The sequence below is a fragment of the Lepidochelys kempii genome, chromosome 5, assembly GCF_965140285.1.
Source record: "Lepidochelys kempii isolate rLepKem1 chromosome 5, rLepKem1.hap1, whole genome shotgun sequence".
Taxonomy (NCBI): domain Eukaryota; kingdom Metazoa; phylum Chordata; order Testudines; family Cheloniidae; genus Lepidochelys; species Lepidochelys kempii.
This window is the reverse complement of record NC_136384.1, coordinates 35115541-35136726: the sequence shown is the minus strand read 5'-3', so window position 1 is coordinate 35136726 and position 21186 is coordinate 35115541. Positions and strand designations below refer to the sequence as shown.

Genomic DNA, 21186 nt, shown 5'->3' with positions numbered 1-21186 from the left:
TTATAGTGGGGGTGGAGGGGGTAGTCGTTTTTTTGTCTGGCGAAAAAAATGTCCCTGGAACCTAACCCCTCCTATTTACATTAATTCTTATGGGGAAATTGGGTTTGCTTAACATCGTTTCGCTTAAAGTAGCATTTTTCAGGAACATAACTACAACATTAAGCAAGGAGTTACTGTAAATGTTTGTTTCCACAAGTAGGTCACTTTAAGTTTTATCAAAGGTCTGCTTGGTTTTCCTTTTTCAAAAAACAAACAACCCTACAGGTCACTGAAATCTACTCTAGAGATCAGTTCCATAAAACTGTTACTACACTTTTCTTTGTTTTATGTTGAACCCTTAACCATTAATGATTTTATTTGTGTAATGTTCTTTGTCTGATAACCTTCAGTTTCCACTTATTTGAATGTTACATATAAAACAAAAATTGTTGCTGCACCTGACTAGTAAATAGAAATGTCTGTCTGAAACATGATTTTATAGAACTGTTTTTTCTATCTTTGAAGGGTTAGGGTTACCAAGTCAGTTGATGTAATGGCAGTGTGTCCTACAATTGTGACAGAGGATAGTATGCAAGCTCAGCATCTGGCTGCTACATTGGCTCTCTATCATTTAGTAAAAGGACAGGTAAGATTTTTCACTACACTAGATGCTTAGGATGGAATGTATTTTCACATTAAGATTTTATTTTCTGACATGATATCCACATTCATCTTTTAAAAATCTGAATCAGTAAAGATTTTTCAAGCTCGAATTCTCCCTGTAAATTACACGTTCACTTGTCCTTACTGAAGGTGCCAAACATAATCATGTGAGACCGTAAGGTGTGGCAAGATTTCATGGTGTGTAATAGTTAAATATTGTAAAAAGTTAAAAAGATTTTCTACCAGTCTACCTGTGGGTACAGCAAAACAGATGCTCAACATGGTTACAAATATATGAACTTTCAACTTTCTCCCCCTCTTTATTTGTTGGACTTGCTCATTTAGAAAGAATTAGTGAGCTCTGGTATTTAAGTTGTTCTTTGGAATAGTTTTTGATAATGTGAGAAATTATCTTTTGTCTACTGTTCAGCAGTATAGTTGTCGAATAAGTAAATCAGCAATACTTCTGCATCAGAGTATAGAAGACTTAATATTTTCATTTAATCAAACAATCAGTTGACGTACAATCCTTGTGACAGTGTAAAAGCAAAAAGCCTTTAAACATCCCTATTGTACGTTTTTTAATATGGTCTGTTCAAATAACTGATACTCCTTAAGTTTCATATATACTTTTTCCTTGTTTTTATTTTTTTATATATCTTTATCCTAAATGTAGGATTTGGGAAAACTAATAATTCCTTAGCTGCAATCAAATACTAGCAACATATTTAAGGGAAGATTTGAGGTCTCAAATAAAAATGTTGTCATAGAAAGTACCCAAACAGACTCTGAAGATAAGTGATTAAAATCTGCATCTATAGAGAGGAAGTTTTTAAGTATTTGGATCAGTGATATAGTCTTTCATTTCTTAAAGATTTTTTTAAGGTAACTTCTAGAATTTTTAAATTGATTTGTAGGTGAAATATCAGTAAAACTACAGAATAATACATATTGTCACTTTTTCTGTTTTCTCTAAAGTCGGTCCATCAGTTGCTGCCTCCCCCATATCGAGATGTTTGGTTAGAATGGAGTGAAACTGAAAAGAAAAAGGAAGAAGAAAGCAAGTTAGAAACTAACAAACCTCGTGATAATTTTATTTCTAAGTTATTAAACAAACTCAAACAGCAGCAGCAACAGCAGCAATCTGAAAACAAACCCCAAGTATCAGAAGATCCTGAGGACTCCTGGGAAAACTTAGTTTCCGAAGAGGACTTCAACAGACTCTCTCTTGAAACCACAAGCACAGATGATTTGGAACCTGTGAGGATCCTGTTTAAAAAATTTCAAAGTTCCTGCAGATACCAGAGACTTTTAAAGGAGAGACAACAGTTACCTGTGTTTAAACACAGACATTCAATCATAGAAACTCTTAAAAAGCATAGAGTAGTTGTTGTGGCTGGAGAAACAGGCAGTGGCAAAAGTACCCAAGTGCCCCATTTCTTGTTGGAGGATTTGCTGCTAAATGTGGGAGGATCAAGTAAATGTAATATTGTCTGCACACAACCCCGAAGGATCTCAGCAGTGAGTCTGGCTACCAGAGTTTGTGAAGAAATGGGCTGTGAAACTGGACCTGGAGGAAGAGTAAGCTACTACTTGATTTCTAGCTAACAGCTTAGACCAACTGGTTTTATAGGAAATTTATTTTTCTGTACATAGTGGAAGCCACATAATGATGTTTAGCATGATTTTATTTAAAGACCTCTTTCCTTTTCCTTAAAATGCATTTTCCTTTGCTTTTTGTTAAACACTGGATTACTAACTAACAGGGCTGTCAAGCAATGAAAAAAATTAATTGCGATTAATCATGCTGTTCAACAATAATAGAAGACCATTTATTTAAATATTTTTGGATATTTTCTACATTTTTCCAATATATTGATTTCAATTATAACAGAATACAAAGTGTACAATGCTTATTTTGTTTTTTACAGTGCAAATATTTGTAATAAAAAATATAAAAGATATAGTATTTTTCAATTCACTTAATATAAGTTCTATAGTGCAATCTCTTTATCATAGAAGTTGAACTTACAAATGTAGAATTATGTACAAAAAAATAACTGCAGTCAAAAATAAAACAATGTAAAACTTACAGCCTACAAGTCTAATCAGTCCGTTTCTTGTTCAACCTATTGCTCAGACAAACAAGTTTGTTTACATTTTCAGGAGATACTGCTGCTCGCTTCTTGTTCACAATGTCACATGAAAGTGAGAACAGGTGTTCTCATGGCACTGTTGTAGCCGGCATCGCAAGATATTTACATGCCAGATGCGATAAAGATTCATATGTCCCTTCATGCTTCAGCCACCATTCCAGAGGACATGCGTCTGTGCTGATGATGGTTTCTGCTCGATGATCATGTAAAGCAGTGCAGACTGACGCATGTTCAGTTTCATCATCTGAATCAGATGCCACCAGCAGAAGGTTGATTTTCTTTTTTGGTGGTTCGGGTTCTATAGTTTCCTCATTGGAGTGTTGCTCTTTTTAAGACTTCTGAAAGCATGTTCCACACCTCATCCCTCTCGGATTTTGGAAGGGACTTCAAATTCTTAAACCTTGGATATTGTGCTGTAGCTATCTTTAGAAATCTCAGGTTGGTAATCTTCTTTGCGTTTTGTCAAATCTGCAGTGAAAGTATACTTAAAAAGATAGTAGTCATCATCCAAGACTACTATAACATGAAGTATATGGAAAAATGCGGGTAAAATAGAGCCGGAGACGTACAATTCTCCCCAAAGGAGTTGAGTCACAAATTTAATTAATACATTATTTTTTTAACGAGCATCATCAGCATGGAAACATGCCCTCTGGAATGGTGGCCAAAGCATGAAGGGGCATACGAATGTTTAGCATATCTGGCACATAAATACCTTGCAGTGCTGGTTAAAAAAGTGCCATGCAAACGCCTGTTCTCACTTTCTGGTGACGCTGTAAATAGGAAGTGGACAGCATTATCTCCCGTAAATGTAAACAAACTTCTTTGTCTTAGTGATTGGCTGAACGAGAAGTAGGACTGAGTGGACTTGTAGCTCTGAAGTTTTGCATTGTTTTGTTTTTGAGTGCAGTTATGTAACAAAAAAAATCTACATTTGTAAGTTCAACTTTCGTGATAGAGATTGCATTACACTACTTGTATGAGATGAACTGAAAAATACTGTTTCCTTGTTTTTTACAGTGCAAATATTTGTAATAAAAATAATATAAAGTGAGCAGTGTACACTTTGCATTCTGTGTTGTAATTGAAATCAATATATTTAAAAATGTAGAAAAACATCCCAAAATATTTAATAAATTTCAATTGTATTATATTTAACAATGCAATTAAAACCGCAATTAACCGCGATTAATTTTTTAATCGTGTTTAATTTTTTTAGTTAATCGTGTAAGTTAACTGCTATTAATTGATAGCCCTACTAACTAATAATAAGCATATGTGAATTCTATAAACACGCTCCCGAACAAATGTAGGGGCACATATTCAAAACATTACTATTCTTAGAACAAATGCAATACTCAAAGATAGAAATTTCTATCAGAAACAAAACTTCACACAATATCAATTTTCCTACAGAAATTATGTTTCAAGAAGTTCCAACATTCATTATGTGAGATGCAGGGAATAGCTTTCACAAGTGAATACTAATAATGGTTTTCTCAAATATTCTAATTTGTCCTGGAGTTAACCTGAGCCTTCCTTTGGATTTTATCTTCATATCCTGGAATTTTTAATAACACAGCAGAAGTTACTCCATCCTTCTTCCACTAAGCTATTTTTAAAAATATACTTAACAAGGTCAAGTTAAATTCTGGGTTTTTTTGGTTTTTTTTTTTAATGGGACTATAACTGCAAACTTCTGACCTTTTGAAAGGCCCATTTAAATTATTGTTCTGGTTAAAATAAGCTTGTGGTCTTACATTCTGAATTTTATATCTTAAAAGTACTGGAAAACAAAGTAGAACTTCTTTCAGTGGCTGTAGAAAATGAATGGCTATCATAAGTGAATAGATACCATGATAGGAATACAGTTTTTTTATGTGTGAGGTAATTAATATGCAATGGATTTTTGAGGAGCTGTACCCCTTTTGTACTTTTTACATTTTTAATTGTGTACCGTCAAAATGCAAAATATTTGCCTGGATTAGCATCCAGTAACTTCGGTACTAATCTGAACCTCTTCTACTTCTTGGTTTTGGCTGTTTTGGAAATACCATCCATAGTATCACTGTTTTTCCACATTTTTCAGTTTGGCTCAAATCGTGTAATACTGAGAGGCAAGGCTGGATTAATGCAGGGACTTTAAGGGCTGCAGCCCAAGGTCTTGGGCCAAGGGGATCCCTGCAAAAATAAATCCATAATTTATGAGATTCATTGGTTACCAACCCCCCGATTGACTGATTCTGGAGCCTCTGCCATTTGATCTCGATCTCCAGGCCGCTAAAAGTGCAGTGGGGCAGCAGGGCTCAGGCAGGCTGCGTGTATGCCATGCCCCACGCCGCTCCTCTCTGCACACTGTCCCCACCCCCAGCACCATCCCTGCAGCTCCCATTGGCCAGCTCACAGCCAATGGGAGCTGTGGGGGCGGCACTTGCAGGCGCAGGTAGCGCACGGAGACACGCTGTCCCCTTCCCCCCAGGGCTGCACAGAGACATGCCAGCAGCTGGCTGCTTCCGGGAGTAGCGTGGGGATATGGCAGGCAGCCTGCCTGAGCCCTGCTGCACCACTGCCCGAGAGCCACCTGTGGTAAGTGCCTCCTGGCCGGAACCTACACCTCACACCCCCTCCTGCACCCGAACCCTGTGCCCTGGGTCAGAATCACCTGCTCCAAGCTCCCACCCAGAGCCCACACCCATCACCCCCTCCTGCACCCAAACTCCCTCCCAGAAAGAAACTAATATAACAGCTGTTCTGAGGTAAGAAGTAGGCTCTTTTGAATTAACTATATTCTACATGTTTTAAGACTGAAATGTAACCACAGAATGGCTTTGTTACTTAAAAGGCAAGTTTAGTATAGTGTTAATAACCTCGATGCCATAACTGTGATAATTTTGTTTTAAATTAGGAAAAAAATTTGTATACAGGGGCCCCACAAAATCTAATAGCCGTGAGCCCACAGGAGAGTTAATCCAGCCCTGCTGAGAGGGGGTCATGTTCGTGTGTGTGACACTGATACAGTTGCACTGAAAAGATCATTGCCTTAGTTTCCCAATATGTGGGCTTTGTGAGGATTTATTAATTAGTCATAGTAAGCTTTAAATATGAGCTGTACACATGCTATTCTAATTGCCTTATTGGTAACTGTCAATGTACTTAACTTTCTCGTCCAGAATCTCCCTTAAATTATACCAAGTAGAAACTAATAATTGTGTCAAATTTTGTTTGGATTTGAAAAAAATCCACCATGCTATTTTACTAGTAGTTTATGCAGTGCCTGAAACCAGTGTTTAATTTTCATTTTAATCTTTGTGTATCTGTGGTATATCTAGTATTTTAAACCACTATATATTTAAATGCTATACTTTAAATTGTTTTGTAGAATTCCTTGTGTGGATATCAAATCCGTATGGAATCCCGAACGGGAGAAGCTACTAGATTATTATACTGTACAACAGGAGTTCTGCTTCGGAAACTTCAGGAGGACAGTCTTCTTTCAAATGTATCTCATGTTATTGTAGATGAGGTTAGCATTCTCTCACTTCTACTTTGCTTTTGCACAATTGTATCTTTCATAGGAATTATTTTTATTTATACCTCCAGACTAATTCACTCTCTACATCCTTTTAATTCAAGGTTCATGAAAGAAGTGTCCAGTCTGATTTCTTGCTAATCATTCTGAAGGAGATCTTGCATAAACGTTCAGATCTGCATTTGATTTTAATGAGTGCTACTGTAGACAGTGAAAAGTTTTCCAGCTATTTCACCCACTGTCCCATTCTAAGGATTTCAGGAAGGAGTTACCCAGTTGAGGTAGGTAAATGTTTCTTTATATCTACCCACACAAATAAGCTCCCGTAATGTGTCATCCAGTTGTATCTGCTACAGCAGCAAGAGAAGGTAGTCTTTCATCTGAATTTAAAACCATTTTAGCCCTTTTTATCTTTAAAAATCCTAAAATAGCTTCAGTGGTCCTACGAACAGAACTCTGTACTTAGATTTACATCATTTTTCCCCTCTGACAATTCAGATCATCCACAGAAATTCTAAAACACCATTTTTATTGTTGTACATATGTTTTTTAAATGAAAATCAAATTTTAAGTTCCTTCTGTTTCTGTGGCCCTGAGGCTTGCCATTTTTCTTTGTGTTCTGTTGCGTTAGGTTCTGATGATGAGGAAAATGTGAGCATTTCAAAATGTCTCTCCTCTTACTGTTTATCTTTCACCTTTATAATTTTTTATCGAATACTTAGTAACTTTGAGATGCCAGGTAACGTTAAAGCAATATATATATGGAGTATTCTATGCAAATTGTTGCACATCAATACTGACTGATATAGCTCTGTTGCTGAATTAAGTGGACCAGTCATCTAGTATTAAATGACCAACTAAATTTCAGTTACTTGTTATTGTCTTCATTTTTATTTGTGGAAAAAAAAGGTAAAATAACTAAAATGCTGCTTACAGGGTTTCTAATATACCACATACAGTACACTAAATGCACAGTCCATCACAATTTATTATCCAGCATTGTTAATGCTGTGATACACAAGGACAAAGCTCTAACACATCCTTTATGCTGCTTTGTTAATTTGGTTTACCGACTTGCTCGGTTTTTTGATACGCTCCTAAAGTAATAGTGTGATTCACTTTCTATTTTCATATAAATAATAAGGAAATAAGTGAAATGGGAAAGATCTCCTTGTGACTTTTTTTTTCCCACCCCACCTCACAGACCTCTGTGCTGCTGTTTGGGTCTGGGGGTGGGTGCAGAAGAGGGTTCCTTACCCTTGTATAGATACTTAACAGCTATATATTACTGTATATTGCTTTGCCCTTTCAAAGGAAGGAGCAGAAAAAGGGAGTGGCACTATATGCTCCTCAACGTATAGTGCCACTCCATTTTTCTGCTGTTGAGGAGTAACATATAGTTTACTGTAGAAGTTTGGATCTTCTTTCTTAGCTAGCGTTGTAGGAAATTCCCTTTTCAGTCCTAAGAGTGTGTGCTTTAGAAAGACAGAAAGGATGTAGGTTTATTTTTTGTATTTACCCCTCTCAAAATAATTCTGTAGGTTTTCCACGTGGAAAATATTATTGAGGAAATTGGTTATGTTCTGGAGAAGGACTCTGAATATTGTCAGAAGTTCATGGAGGAGGAGGAAGAAATAACAATAAATGTTACTAGCAAAGGAGGAGGAATCACAAAGCATCAGGTAAAACAAGTATTTTCTGTTTGGACAGTCTTCTTTAAGAACATAAGAATGGCCATGCTGAGTCAGACCAACGGTCCATCAAGCCCAGTATCCTATCTTCCAACAGTGGCCAGTGCCAGATGCTTAAGGGGGCATGAACGGAACAGAGGAACTTATCAAGTGTCCAGACCCAGCTTTTGGCACTTGGAAGTTTAGGGACATCCAGAGCACAAGGTTGTGTCCCTGCCAATCTTGGCTAATAGCCATCGATGGATCTATCCTCCATGAACTTATCTAGTTTTTTGTTGAACCCAGTTATGTTTTTGGCCTTCACAACATCCCATGGCAACGAGTTCCACAGGTTGACTGCATAGGGTGAAGAAGTACTTTCTTTTAAACCTGCTGCCTATTAATTCCTTTGGATGATCCCCAGTTCTTGTATTATGTGACTGGGTAAATAATCCTTGCTTAGTCACCTTTCTCCACACCAGTCATGATTTTATAGACCTCTATCATATCCCTCCTCAGTCAACTCTTTTCTAAAATGTATAGTCCCAACCTTTTTAATCTCTCCTTGTACAGAAGCTGTTCCATATCCCTGATGATTTTTATTACCCTTCTCTGCACCTTTTTCTATTCTAATATATCTCTTTTTGAGATGAGGTGTCCAGAACTGTGCACAGTATTCAAGGTTTGGGTATACCATGAATTTGTGGAAGAAGTAGTGTATTTTCTGTGTTTTTTCTTTTTGACAGCTGATCCATTTGCACAATGGTATCAAATCATTATCACAATTAATACAATACTAATTTAGCTATATACAATTATGATATTTCCAATGGTTATGAAACCATATATTCAGCAACTTACTGAGTCATCAACCGTGTGTGTTCTGGGGCTTCATCAACAATTATTTGTGGCTGCCCTGCTGTTACTATATTTTTAATTTTGATTCCCAGTTAAATTGTACCTTCAATATCTTGTGCACGTTCCCAACTCTTGATACATTTAAGGAAAGACTGGGTAAGCTCTTGAATAGACTCAGGAACAATTCTGCTTAGTTATGAAGATAAACTAAGGAGAGGGGACAGAGGAAAAGTGATGTCCCTCTTCCAAGCTGCTTCCTGCCATTTGGGATGCCAAAATAAGACACTGCTTACAGTGGATTATCTAGATGTAAAAAATATTATATCACCTGTTCTGCTCCCCACTCCAAGGTTGGCTCTCCTTAACTGTGACTCGTATGTCTTGCAGGTCTCTGTGGAACTAGTTTCCCTTGATGGGGCTTAGATGCCCTTCTGGGCTTCACTCCTCCCCACTGGCTAGTTGGCTGTATATTGTATGAGAAAGGGAGGCGAATAAGTGGTAGCACTCTCCTGAGCACCACCCAGTCACTGTCCAAAATGAGACACTGCAGTAGGTAGGAAGATCTTCATATATTATGATTGTCCCTCTCCTTTCTGAATGCTTTGATTAACAATGAAATAGTTGACATTGGTGGCACTTAAATTATCATTCGACTTAAGAATTCTCACATTATTGAGATAGGTAGGGGCAGCTCACATTTCCAAACCCTAAGTCAGGGCTTGTCTACACTTAAAAAGCTACAGTGGCTGTGGTGCTATAGTGCTACTACCAACACTGATGGGAGGGGTTCTCTGTTGATGTAGATAATCCATCTCCCCGAGAGGTGGTAGGTAAATTGATGGAAGAATTCTTCTGTCAACCTAGCACTGTTTACACTGGGACTTAAGTTGGCTTAACAACACCGCTCGGAGTGTGGCTTTTTTCACAGTAATTAAACCAATCGGAGTGTAGACCAGAGCTCAGACAAACATGACTGCCTCAGTTTACATTCAGTTCACATTTTAATGGCTTCTCTTGCAGCCATACGGGCTAGAGACTTGCTTGTTACTTTTTAAATTAAAGCACAGGGTCTGGCGCACAGGATAACAGCCTCAAAAACAAAAAGTACCCGCTTGCCAGGCCTTTGAGATGGTCCAGTGTGAGCAGCAGGGATGGACAAGATGTACCTAATGGAACTTTTTTTATTATTATAAAATGGACTATATGATGTCCATTTTGTACATATTTGCCTTACAAGACAAGTTAAAACACTTAAAGGGCATAAATGTCTACGTTCTCCTCTCTTGCCTTCCTCTTGCATAAAGTTAATGTTACCAAATTCTTTCCCTTTTAGGAATATGTCCCACTCCAGTCTGGATCAGGTGTTGATTTGGATCCTTACTATCAGACGTATAGCAATCGTACACAGCAAGCAATCTTCTACATGAATCCTTACAAGATCAACCTTGACCTTATCTTGGAATTGCTTGCCTTCTTAGGTACTTGATCACTTCCTAAAATGTTTGTGGATTTTTAAAAATTCTTTCAATGATAACTTTCCTCAGATTTTGGGACTCCGCTTTCATGGATTTCTTATTGTTTACTAATGATGCTTGGTACTAGAAGGATATTTGATTTCATTCCTATTCATGATGCTTCCCAGAAAGGGCCCAGCTCAGGAATCCTAGAATAGTATCTCCTATTTCAAAGAGGGAAAGGTCGAATAGGATTATTTTTTTTTGCTTTTTAACCAGGTTTCTATATTATATCCCCACAGATAAAAGTCCACAGTTCAGAAACACAGATGGTGCTGTATTGATCTTTTTACCAGGGCTTGCTCACATCCAGCAGTTATATGATCTCATTTCATCTGACCGAAGGTTTACACGGGACAGGTAATGAAACCATTCTCATTTGAGAAATGTGTAGTGTTCTCATCTTAGTTTTTAAGACTGGCTTTTTTTTTTTTTTTTACAGGAAAAGAGAATTGTAGTTAGTTGTAATTGTAGTCCATAACTTACTTTTTTGCTCACAATACATTTTCTCAATCCATCTCCATTTTTTTTTTCTATTTCTCTTTCAAATCTGAGCATAAGTGGTAAATATTTAGATCCTTCTGCAATCAAAAGTTCCTTATTTTTCCTCCAAATGAACTTATTTGCTTTAACAGTGAAGAGCTTCTGAATATTTTAATTCTGAAATAAAAACTGACACTTTCTTCCTTTTTGCTAGAGCTGTCAAAATACTGTCACTATAGTTTAGAGTCAATATAAAATTGCATAACAATGGTAGAAACTCTTTTTTCGCCCATCTCCACGAAACTGGAGAATGACCATATCAAGTATCATCATTCATACGTTTTTCCTTTCATATTTTACTGGCATTTATTTTTAGTATTATGTAAATAGTAATACAAAGTCTTACTATTATTTATGTATATTCTCTTTCCTTCCTTCAACCCACCAGCATTACCTCAGGCTTATTTAAACATTTGTTGAAAGTTGTAACTTAATTGTTGAAATAATGTCTCCTTCTTTCAGATATAGGTTAATAGCTCTGCATTCTATTCTTTCAACTCAAGATCAAGCAGCTGCATTTACATTGCCCCCTTCTGGAGTTAGAAAGGTATGGTATGTTTAAACATGTAAAAGTCACTATTGTAATATAAATCATCTTCTTGCTCCCTCTACTTTATGTACTCTTTGTAAGTTTTTTTTATTAGAGAATTCGTATACACAGTTTATAAAACTGTGAGTTGTCTGAAATTCTCTTGCTGAAAGCAGAGCATTGTACTCTATTAACAAGATGTTCAGGGCCAGATACGAGTTAACTTCAAAAGATTGTCAAGTCATCATACTAAATCTTTTATATACAACAGAAAAACATTTAGTTTTTAGTAATTTTTGTTTTACTGTAACTTTCTGTTGTATAAAAAATGGATCCCTGTCACTTCCTAAAAAAAATCTTTTTTAGGAATCTTTTCTCGAAGTATTTTGTACACCTTTATACACACAAGCTTGTGAAAGACTATTTGACTTAATGACAAATTGTTCAGTGGAAAGTCAAGCAACCTTTGCAAGTGCAAGCAGCAGTTTAAACCAATTATACAATGAAAAACTAGTACAAAAACATGTAAAGATCCCCTTTATCTCTTTAGTCCTCCCAGACATTTCTGTAGGGATCACTTTTTATCAAGTTCTCTCCAAATCTGAGTTTAAAGGAATTAAACTTATAGAAGGACTATTTCCTTAATTCATTTATCTGAAGGTATGGCTATTTCATTTGCAGATTGTTTTGGCAACCAATATAGCTGAGACGGGTATTACGATACCAGATGTTGTCTTTGTAATTGACACTGGGAGAACAAAAGAAAACAGGTAAGGGTTGATCTTCCTAAGTCTTTGTGTTGTGTACATTTTTGGAAATAGATTCCATAGGGGTTTTCCACTAGGTTTGTACCTCTTCAGATCTAGGTTTAAATTCAGGCTTTGATCAAAAAAGTAAGTTGAGTGGTCTGATGATAACGGCCTTATGTCCAAATCACAAAACCATCCTACAGCTTCTGCCAGAGCTCACACTTATCCCCCCACCTCATACCGCTCAATCTTTTTTTCTGGAGATGGAAACGAAGCAAAGTTCCCCTGCTGAGAGGCAGGGAAATCAGTGAATCACTGGAGCTTGCATTATGTCTTTGGCCCCCTCATTTACCTAAGACAGTTTCAACCAGTTCCTTAAGAATTCTTCATTCCACCAAGACAGGGAGGTGACACCCACCTATGTATCTTAGTTTGTCCTAAGAGCAAACTTAGTCCCTTTTTCACCCCCACTTGGTAACAATGTATCAAATAGGGGAAACTGAGGCACACATAGGATTCATAAAAATATTACAAAAATTCCCACTTTGTCACAGTTATGAACAGGGAGAGGAATTATTTAGAGATGATGGAATGCACAACCAGAAGTAATGGGATGAAATTTTAGGTAGATCACCTTTTCCATAACTTCCTGACACTGAGATGTTGGCTTTGGTCTACCTCAAATGTACAAAGTACTAGAAAAAGTGTGGTTAAACAATTCAGCATTGGCAGGAAGATGGACTAGATGAACTAATACAATAGGTCTCTTTCACCTCTATCATCTACATTTGATTAATGACCTAATCAATCATGTGTAAGGCTTACAAAATAAGGCTTTCAAAACTAAGTTTTATAACTTTTTACAATGAGTGATTTTATTTTTAAAAATCAATTTTAAATTGAGAATTTGAATCTGACAGTAGTCCTTATCTACACATTCTGTGCAAATGCTTTTTCAGGTACCATGAAAGCAGCCAAATGAGTTCTTTGGAAGAGACCTTTGTCAGTAAAGCAAGTGCTTTGCAGCGTCAAGGGAGAGCTGGACGTGTCAGGGATGGATTCTGCTTCCGAATGTACACAAGAGACAGGTATGTTAACTTTAATGAGCAAGATTTTGTAAGTCAGGCAACTGTTACAGTATTAATTGCAAAAGCCTGTGTTAAAATGCAGTGTAGTGGTTACAAATTAAACTGAAGTGAGGAAATACAAAAGTTCAGGTTCTCATAAAAGTGTGTACTTGATGTGTGTAATATAGATGACTTTGTGCTGTGTAATCCTTAACTTTTGCAGTTCCTGGCCTTTTTCTCAAATTGAATTTATAGCCTTAATGTTTCTTTAACAGAGGTGACTCAAATTTTTCATTTCCTGTTTAAAAAAAAAAAAAATTGTGGGGGGGAAAGAATCATAACTGAAGCATTATTAAATTGTAAAATTCTGTTTTAAACATCACCATAAATTTGCCCCAGTGTCCAATATAAACAAATCCTAGCTCTGGAATCTTGAGGTTTAACTCCTTATCTTCCAAATCCATAGATTTAAAGTGGGCTATCTATGGATGCGGGGCAGGGGAACTACCTATGACGTTATACTGCTCCACAGTATGGAGAGCAACAACGTAACTAAAAACCTAGAACTCCTTTTTTTTATTACATCTGATTGAAAATGATTTGGCCCTTAACTATGTTTCAGTTTAAAAAAAAAAAAAACCTTTATTTTGAGGGTTTAGCCACATGTAAAGTTTGAAGTTCCACTTATTTGAATTAACCATGAGCAAAAACAAATTAGAAATTATTTCAAAATAGTGTCCCATTGTCCATCACTATCCTTCACCTTCACCCTACCCTCCCGTGACGTGTGCACATGCTTAGCTCACAAAGGGGAAATATAGTCTTCTCACTCTTTACTTTAAAACCCATGCATCTACCCCCAGAATGAATGTCTATCTGAAAAACAAGCAAATGAAAACAGGGGATTGTAATTTAAGATGACTTGAAACCTTAAGTCAAGGCTTGTTACACTGAAATTTGTAATACTGTGTGTCTTTATTATTGTGGTGTTGCAGGTTTGAAAGTTTCATGGAATATTCCGTTCCAGAAATACTGCGTGTGCCTTTAGAAGAGTTATGCCTTCATATTATGGTATAGTCTTGTTTCTTGAATTTCTCTTACCTTTGTTCCTTTAGAATCAGCCAGAAAGGTGTGTGTCCTGCTCTAGTGCTACTATTTGGGTTGCTTGAGTCTGTGGAGATGTCTGTTTCCTCTGTTAGTGGAAAATCCACTATATATATTCACTTTAAAAAATACAGAGCATGTTGCTGAGGGGAGGGCGAGGGTGTACACTCATCTATTAGTATATAATACCATCTAATCTGCAGAATGGAATTGTTGTTCGCATTTCTTCCAAACGTCAATCTGAAGGAAATGTTTTATGAAGAAAAATCCCTGTTAAAAGGCCAAATCCCAGTCCCTGTCCATATTACCAAGTATATGGACTGTGCATAAGGGAACTAAGCAGAGGGATGGAATCCTTCTTTCCCAACCAAGGAAAGTGGGGTGCAAGGCATGTGCATACCTTCTACATATAAATTTGGGCTAATAGATTCATGAAGTTCCAGACTACCGGCCATGCCAATGCATCACCACTACTGTAGCGCTGCAATAAAAGGCCAGATTGAAGCTGTGCATGATGGGTGCATAATCCCTTGTTCACTTTCTCTGCACTCTGGCCCTCCCTCTACAGTGGAGTCATCCTAATGTCACTGTGTTGGCCTGCTGCAGTCGTGCATCAGGGAAGACTTGGCACATATGAGGAAGATGAATGAGTGGGGTGGGGGAAGAGGAGGATGATTGATCTCAGAATGACTGAATAGGCAACATATCGTTTTTAAAATATCTGTTTTTGTTGTTATCTTTTGGTTAATATTTTCTAGATAGTTTAAATTGAATTGTCTATCCATTTAATCCACAGAAATGCAATCTTGGTTCTCCTGAGGATTTCCTCTCCAGAGCATTAGACCCTCCACAGCCCCAAGTAATCAGCAATGCAATGAACCTGCTACGGAAAATTGGGGCTTGTGAATTAAGTGAGCCCAAACTGACTCCATTGGGCCAGCACCTTGCAGCATTACCTGTCAACGTAAAAATTGGCAAAATGCTTATATTTGGTGCTATATTTGGTTGCTTAGATCCTGTGGTAAGTTGACAGGTATTGCAGTTTTCATCTAGATGGTTATGATAAAAACAATGCTAAAAACCTTGAGAGTGAATTTTTATGGGTGAATTTCTGTGAAATTTTCTTTCTTACAAAAACTCTTGGAATAAAATATAGGAAATAGGGACACAACACATTGAAAAAAATATATATCACTTAGATGCAATTTTTGGTTAGTGCTCTTGTTTCTATGCTTATTTTTAAGAAAGCTGACTGGTATTTTTATTTATCAATACTCTCCCTCACCTCCTGTCCCCATGCACACAAAAGAAAGTGGCCAGACTCAGTGCTCTAGTCACTCTTCCAATTCTATCTATTAGTGAGCCTATGAAGTGCAGTGTTAACATAAACTATCTTCTTCACGATTTTAAAGGGACAATGACAACTGAAGTTGCATCTGTCTGAAACTTTGACCTACTGTTGTTACAAGCAGTACTTAAGATAGTTAGTTATTTTTCAGTTTGTTTTACTTTGAACATTTGGCAGCACTTGTGCGTACTCCATTTTCAGTCTCTCCTGTTTGTTTTGTTTCACAGAGCAACAGGGGAGAGAAAATACTTTCAAAATCTTAAACACCTTATGATTTTTGTTGCATTCAGGTGCTAATGTGGGACATGAAACTACTTTTTAATTCATTTTTTTAAATTGACAGACTTCAGATTAGTGTCCTCTTTAAATTATTTAAAAACAAACAGTTCAAGGTAGTGTCAATCTGCAGCACACATTCTTCCCTTCTAAAGCAAACTCATTTCACCCATTTTCACCATATCCAACTAGTGCTGGAAACTGCCCCCGCCCCCCCCAGCAAATATAGCAATAGCTGAAATGCAATTTAGATCCTTTGCACCATATACAACTTAATCTATTCCCCTGTGTAAAACAGAATCCCACTAGTTGCCAAAAAAATAGCAAAAACCAACAAATGGTTGTGTATAGGTTTTGTGTTTAGGGAAACTTTTATATAAATGAAATACTCAGGATGCAACTATTCAATATTTATTTCACTATAAGAGCCTGGAGTTCCCATCAAAGACCTAGGAGTGAATCTAGCTAATTTTGCAATCCATTTATCAAAATGCCTCTCTTCACTACTAAAATAGTACTTCAGTAATTTTCAAGTATCATCATTCTGATATCACTGTACTTGATATAGAAACAGTGTGAGAGGAACATCACTATTACAAAATTCTACTAAATCAAGGAACTACCATGAAGTGCAGATCTGAGACAAAGATTTGCACTTTATTCTACTATTACACCTGATCAGGTCTTGTTACATGACTCAGCTCAGCCTTAAAATTATCATTATACAATAGACTGTCTTTACACTTTTCACATAATCCTAGTTGACTGTACATAGTAAGAGGAAGTGTGATCCCTTGGTTAAAAAAGGGAATTAGGAGTTCAGATTCTATGGTTCTAGTCCCATTTGTACCACTGAGTTGGTTTGATCTGGGGCAGGTCACTTATTTTCTGTGTCCTTCATTTTACCTATCTATGAAAAGGTATAAAAATACTTACCTGCCACACACACAAGTGTTGAGATTTGATAAACTAATGGCAGGAAAGTACTTTTTAAAATATTTCAAGGTGCTATGTAAGTACAATGTCTTCAGTGAATCTGACACTGTAACATACTATATAAAATGCAATCACTCTATCCTTGTGACTTAGTGTGAAGCAAGACAAGGAATATGATAAGTCTTGTTGAAACAGGAAATCTAGATTGATTTTTAGTGTGGTAAAAGCCTGAAGCCTAATAATAATTTAAATTTTATTTATATGATGTTTATACTTTAACTTCTTAATATGTTGCTATTGATTACAGGCAACTTTAGCTGCTGTAATGACAGAAAAATCCCCTTTTACTACACCAATTGGTAGAAAAGATGAAGCAGATCTTGCAAAATCTTCCCTGGCACTGGCAAACTCAGATCATCTGACAATTTACAGTGCATATCTAGGGTAAATAATCTTTTCTAAAATATTAAAACTTAAAGCAAATAGAACCTTTTGATTGACTGTCAGTAATGTTGTATCCTTTAAATATTGCTATTAAATACATGATCCTAAATGGTTTTGTAAATTTCCTTTTATAATAGCAGAAATGTGTGGTAAGTACTATGCTACTTGAGCATTAATAAATGGCCTAGCTGGTTAGTCACTTGGCCTTCTAACACCACTTATGGCAAGCAATGCAGAAGCATACTGCTTGTGGTGTCCTGATGCTTCCGGTATTTCTGTAGCTGTTTTGTAGTGAGCTACACTTTAAAACAAACGCCCAAAAAAACCCCAACAACTACCCATTAAAGTTACATTCTTCATGACTTTCAGCCAGGAACATTGCTATTCTGTCTGCAACTGTCCGAACATACAATCATCTGCCAGTTTATAGAAGAAACACCGTTGTTTATTCATGGGCATGTAATTTTACATGCTGTGAAATGCTTGTCCTCTCCTGATATCTGGTGGACATACATTGTTGATCCGGATGATACCAGTTAGTGTTTTATTATTAAGTCATTGGAGGATCCTTTGTAAGAGCCATTATCACTTATTTTATGTATTTGAATTTGGATTCCTCCTCTCTTTGTGATAGCCATCAGTGTTACTTTTGTAATTGTAGTAAACCAAGATTTTTTGTCTAGGTGGAAAAAGGCTCGTCAAGAAGGAGGGTATCGCACTGAAATGGCTTACTGCAGAAGGAATTTTCTTAACAGAACCTCGCTGTTAACTCTGGAGGTATATCAAGATACAAGCCATGTGATTCTGCCCAGGAAGGATGACTGTTAATTTCCCTCAGAAAATTCAGCATATAACTTTAAAGCAGTGATATACAGTACTCATGTTAGTATACAGACAAGATAACAAATATGGGCAAATAGAATTTTGAGAGTGGGTGGATAGCTTAGATTCTTATTGAGACTGGCTAAATCTGTCCTTTACACTTTTTGAGGTGCAAGCCCCATTGATATATATCTTTTGCATAGAGTTGCTCTGACGAAGTTCATACTACAGCACCTTACACAAAATAAAACTTGTAAGGTAAAATATTACTTAAGAAGGGTAAATAAAATAACACATGGTTAGACTGTATCATTCCTTATATTTACTAAGTACTTGTATTTCACTGTCAAGCTTGGAAGATGATAGGTATTAGAATAGATTACCAAGAGAGGTTGTGGAATCCCTATCATTGGTGGTTTTTAAAAACTGGTTAGACCAACACCTGTCTGGGATAGTCTAGGTATATATGGTCCTGCTTCAGCATGCGGGGCTGGACTAGATGACTTCTCAAGGTCCGTTCCAGCCCTGAATTTCTATGATTCTGTGATGCCAAATCCTGACTTTTCTAAATGCATTTTTGCCTCCAAAATTAAGGCTCCAATAGTCCTTTCCAGGACTGATCCTCAGGAAATAGGAGAAGAGTGCGTAACATAAAGGTGTGCATTTTTTGCTGTCAATTTGTCTTCTAAATAGCTGGGAGAACAGAGACATACTTGCATCACTTTCAGCCCCACATTCTCAGTGTCTGAATCTTAAAATCCTGATTTTGTTTCGGTTACTCATCTAAGCAGCCAGGATTCCAAGGCCTCGGCAGATATGACTAATTTTTTCTAGATAAGTCTCCGAGTCTCTTCACTGTTAGTTGGGAATATTGGGGAGGAGTCTGAGTGTGCTGGTGGCTTGATAGTGTCCCTTTTTATAATCAGTATTTTACTCTTAAGTTATTAATGTACCTGTTTTGATCAAAACTAATTTCAGGATGTGAAACAAGAACTGATAAAGGTGGTCAGGGCAGCAGGATTTGCAGCACCTGCAACTCATCATAGGTGGGAAGGAAATGGAACCACACAATCCCTTTCTCTTCAGGAAATAGCCCTTCTTAAAGCAGTGCTGACTGCTGGGCTATATGACAACTTGGGGAAGATAATGTATACGAAATCTGTAGATATCACAGAGAAATTGGCATGCATGGTGGAAACTGCTCAAGGTAAAGCACAAGTGCATCCCTCCTCTGTAAACAGAGATTTGCAGACATATGGATGGCTGCTCTACCAAGAGAAGGTAAGGATCTTGTATTTATATCTTATTAATTAGAGGCAATTATGTGACAATCTTGAAAGCAGTTGCACATTGGTGTAAACGCCATTAGACCAGGACTTATCAATTTGCAAACACCTTACATGCCTGTAGTGCTATATAAATGGAACATAATGTGAAATATACTTGGATCTCCAGTTCATCTTAAGAGCCATCAATGCCTTGTCCCTGAAATCCGTGTGCTTTAAAAAAAAGCACCAGGTCCTAAATAAGGCACACACAAATGTGGCTAGAAATGTAGGCCAATAAATCTAATATTGACTAAACTGACAAGCTTACAAATGAAAATACCCTACTCTTTATCAGTCAACTTTTCACAAAGCGTTAATGTATTGTGTATAGTACTGTTTATTTTAAAAAAAAAAATTGATCACTTTTCTGTTTGGTGACATAGTTAGAAGTGTCAAAAATATGTAGTCAAAGTAACACAGTCGTACTTTGACCTGTACTATGCTATCTATCCCTACTCACCTCTAAGTCCTTAAAACATGCTTCAGCAGGGCCTTTTTAAACCCTTGCATGCCCTCTCTCGGTCCTGAAGAAATACTAACTAACTAGCTTAAGTTTAAACATATTCACAAAAATTGTGAAATCCAAGACATGCTGAACTTCACAACTGAGCTGCATTTTGTCGCTCACCTTTTCCCGCCTACTTCCACACGCTTATCTGTGTGGTGTCTCTTTGGTGAAGATGTATGTTTCATCTCAGTGTAAAAAAATTATACAGCAATTCTTTTCAAGTGTTTGTTGTCGTACCAATGGACATTTTATTGTAAGGCAGTATTAAGCTAACTATTGATATTTAATGCAGTACGTACACACAGCTCTTTCCAAATAGAGCAGACAACATTCCCTGCCCCAGGAGCTTGCAGTATAAAGCAAGATGTAGGACAACAACTAAAATTAGAAAGGGAATTGACAGACTGCTGAGAACAAGTTAGGAATAGTTACTGAAAGTAATAGATTTCAAGAAAAGGGGGAAAAATACTTTAAGAAATGTAAGATTTGCCAAGCCTAAAAGCACAGGTGAAGAGAAGAGACAAAAGGAGCAAATCTCAGGGAGGGGGGTTGGCCCAGGCATGTCAGTGGGAATGGGATTATCAAGGAAAGAAACCTTGTTCAGTACATGTTGTTTGATAAATTTTATACAAACAAAATACTGTTGATCAGTGTTAATACATTTCAGACCTATTAATGTATGTATAGTCCCCTCAGTTGCTCAGAGAGTAAAACCATCTATATTATGACTGCTTTTATAAAAACATTCTAAAAGAAACTTTATTTTTGATGTGTATATTTTGAGACTTTCGGTATAAAACCCCTTGTTGCATTAAATCTAATAGGGGTTTTTTGCATTGAAAACGTTCACTGGATCAGGAAACAATTTCTGGCAAGCAATATTGATCCTGGCTTGCCTGAAAAAAACAGTAGTGCCGTGCATATAGACTGCATGCATCTCTAAGTATATATGGATTAAACTAATTTTCTGACTGTACCCACTTAAATTTTCAAATTCCAATAAATGTTATTTCCCTTTCAACACTGCACATTCAGCTGTATATTCATAGCCTTTGTACAGTCTGCTGTAGGCTACCATTATTTTTTTGTTTATAATCTTAACTACATAATTGTAGTCTTCCTATTCGTCCAGTGCTCTTTAAATTTCACCTCTGAAGGATCAC

At 36.8% G+C, this 21186-nt stretch overlaps 1 protein-coding gene across 2 annotated transcripts in view; it reads left to right on the top strand.

The window, feature by feature from the left end:
* DHX29 (DExH-box helicase 29) overlaps positions 1-21186 on the top strand; it is a 35535-nt gene that overhangs the window by 11016 nt on the left and 3333 nt on the right. For both annotated transcript variants that reach the window (XM_073343934.1, XM_073343936.2), the window contains 15 exons: positions 505-625; positions 1621-2223; positions 6178-6321; positions 6432-6608; positions 7869-8009; positions 10189-10333; positions 10612-10729; positions 11375-11459; positions 12123-12211; positions 13150-13278; positions 14253-14328; positions 15158-15382; positions 17229-17365; positions 18049-18142; positions 19166-19468. In XM_073343934.1, the coding sequence (XP_073200035.1) occupies positions 505-625; positions 1621-2223; positions 6178-6321; positions 6432-6608; positions 7869-8009; positions 10189-10333; positions 10612-10729; positions 11375-11459; positions 12123-12211; positions 13150-13278; positions 14253-14328; positions 15158-15382; positions 17229-17365; positions 18049-18142; positions 19166-19468 (2587 nt within the window). The remainder of the gene's footprint in view (positions 1-504; positions 626-1620; positions 2224-6177; positions 6322-6431; positions 6609-7868; positions 8010-10188; positions 10334-10611; positions 10730-11374; positions 11460-12122; positions 12212-13149; positions 13279-14252; positions 14329-15157; positions 15383-17228; positions 17366-18048; positions 18143-19165; positions 19469-21186) is intronic.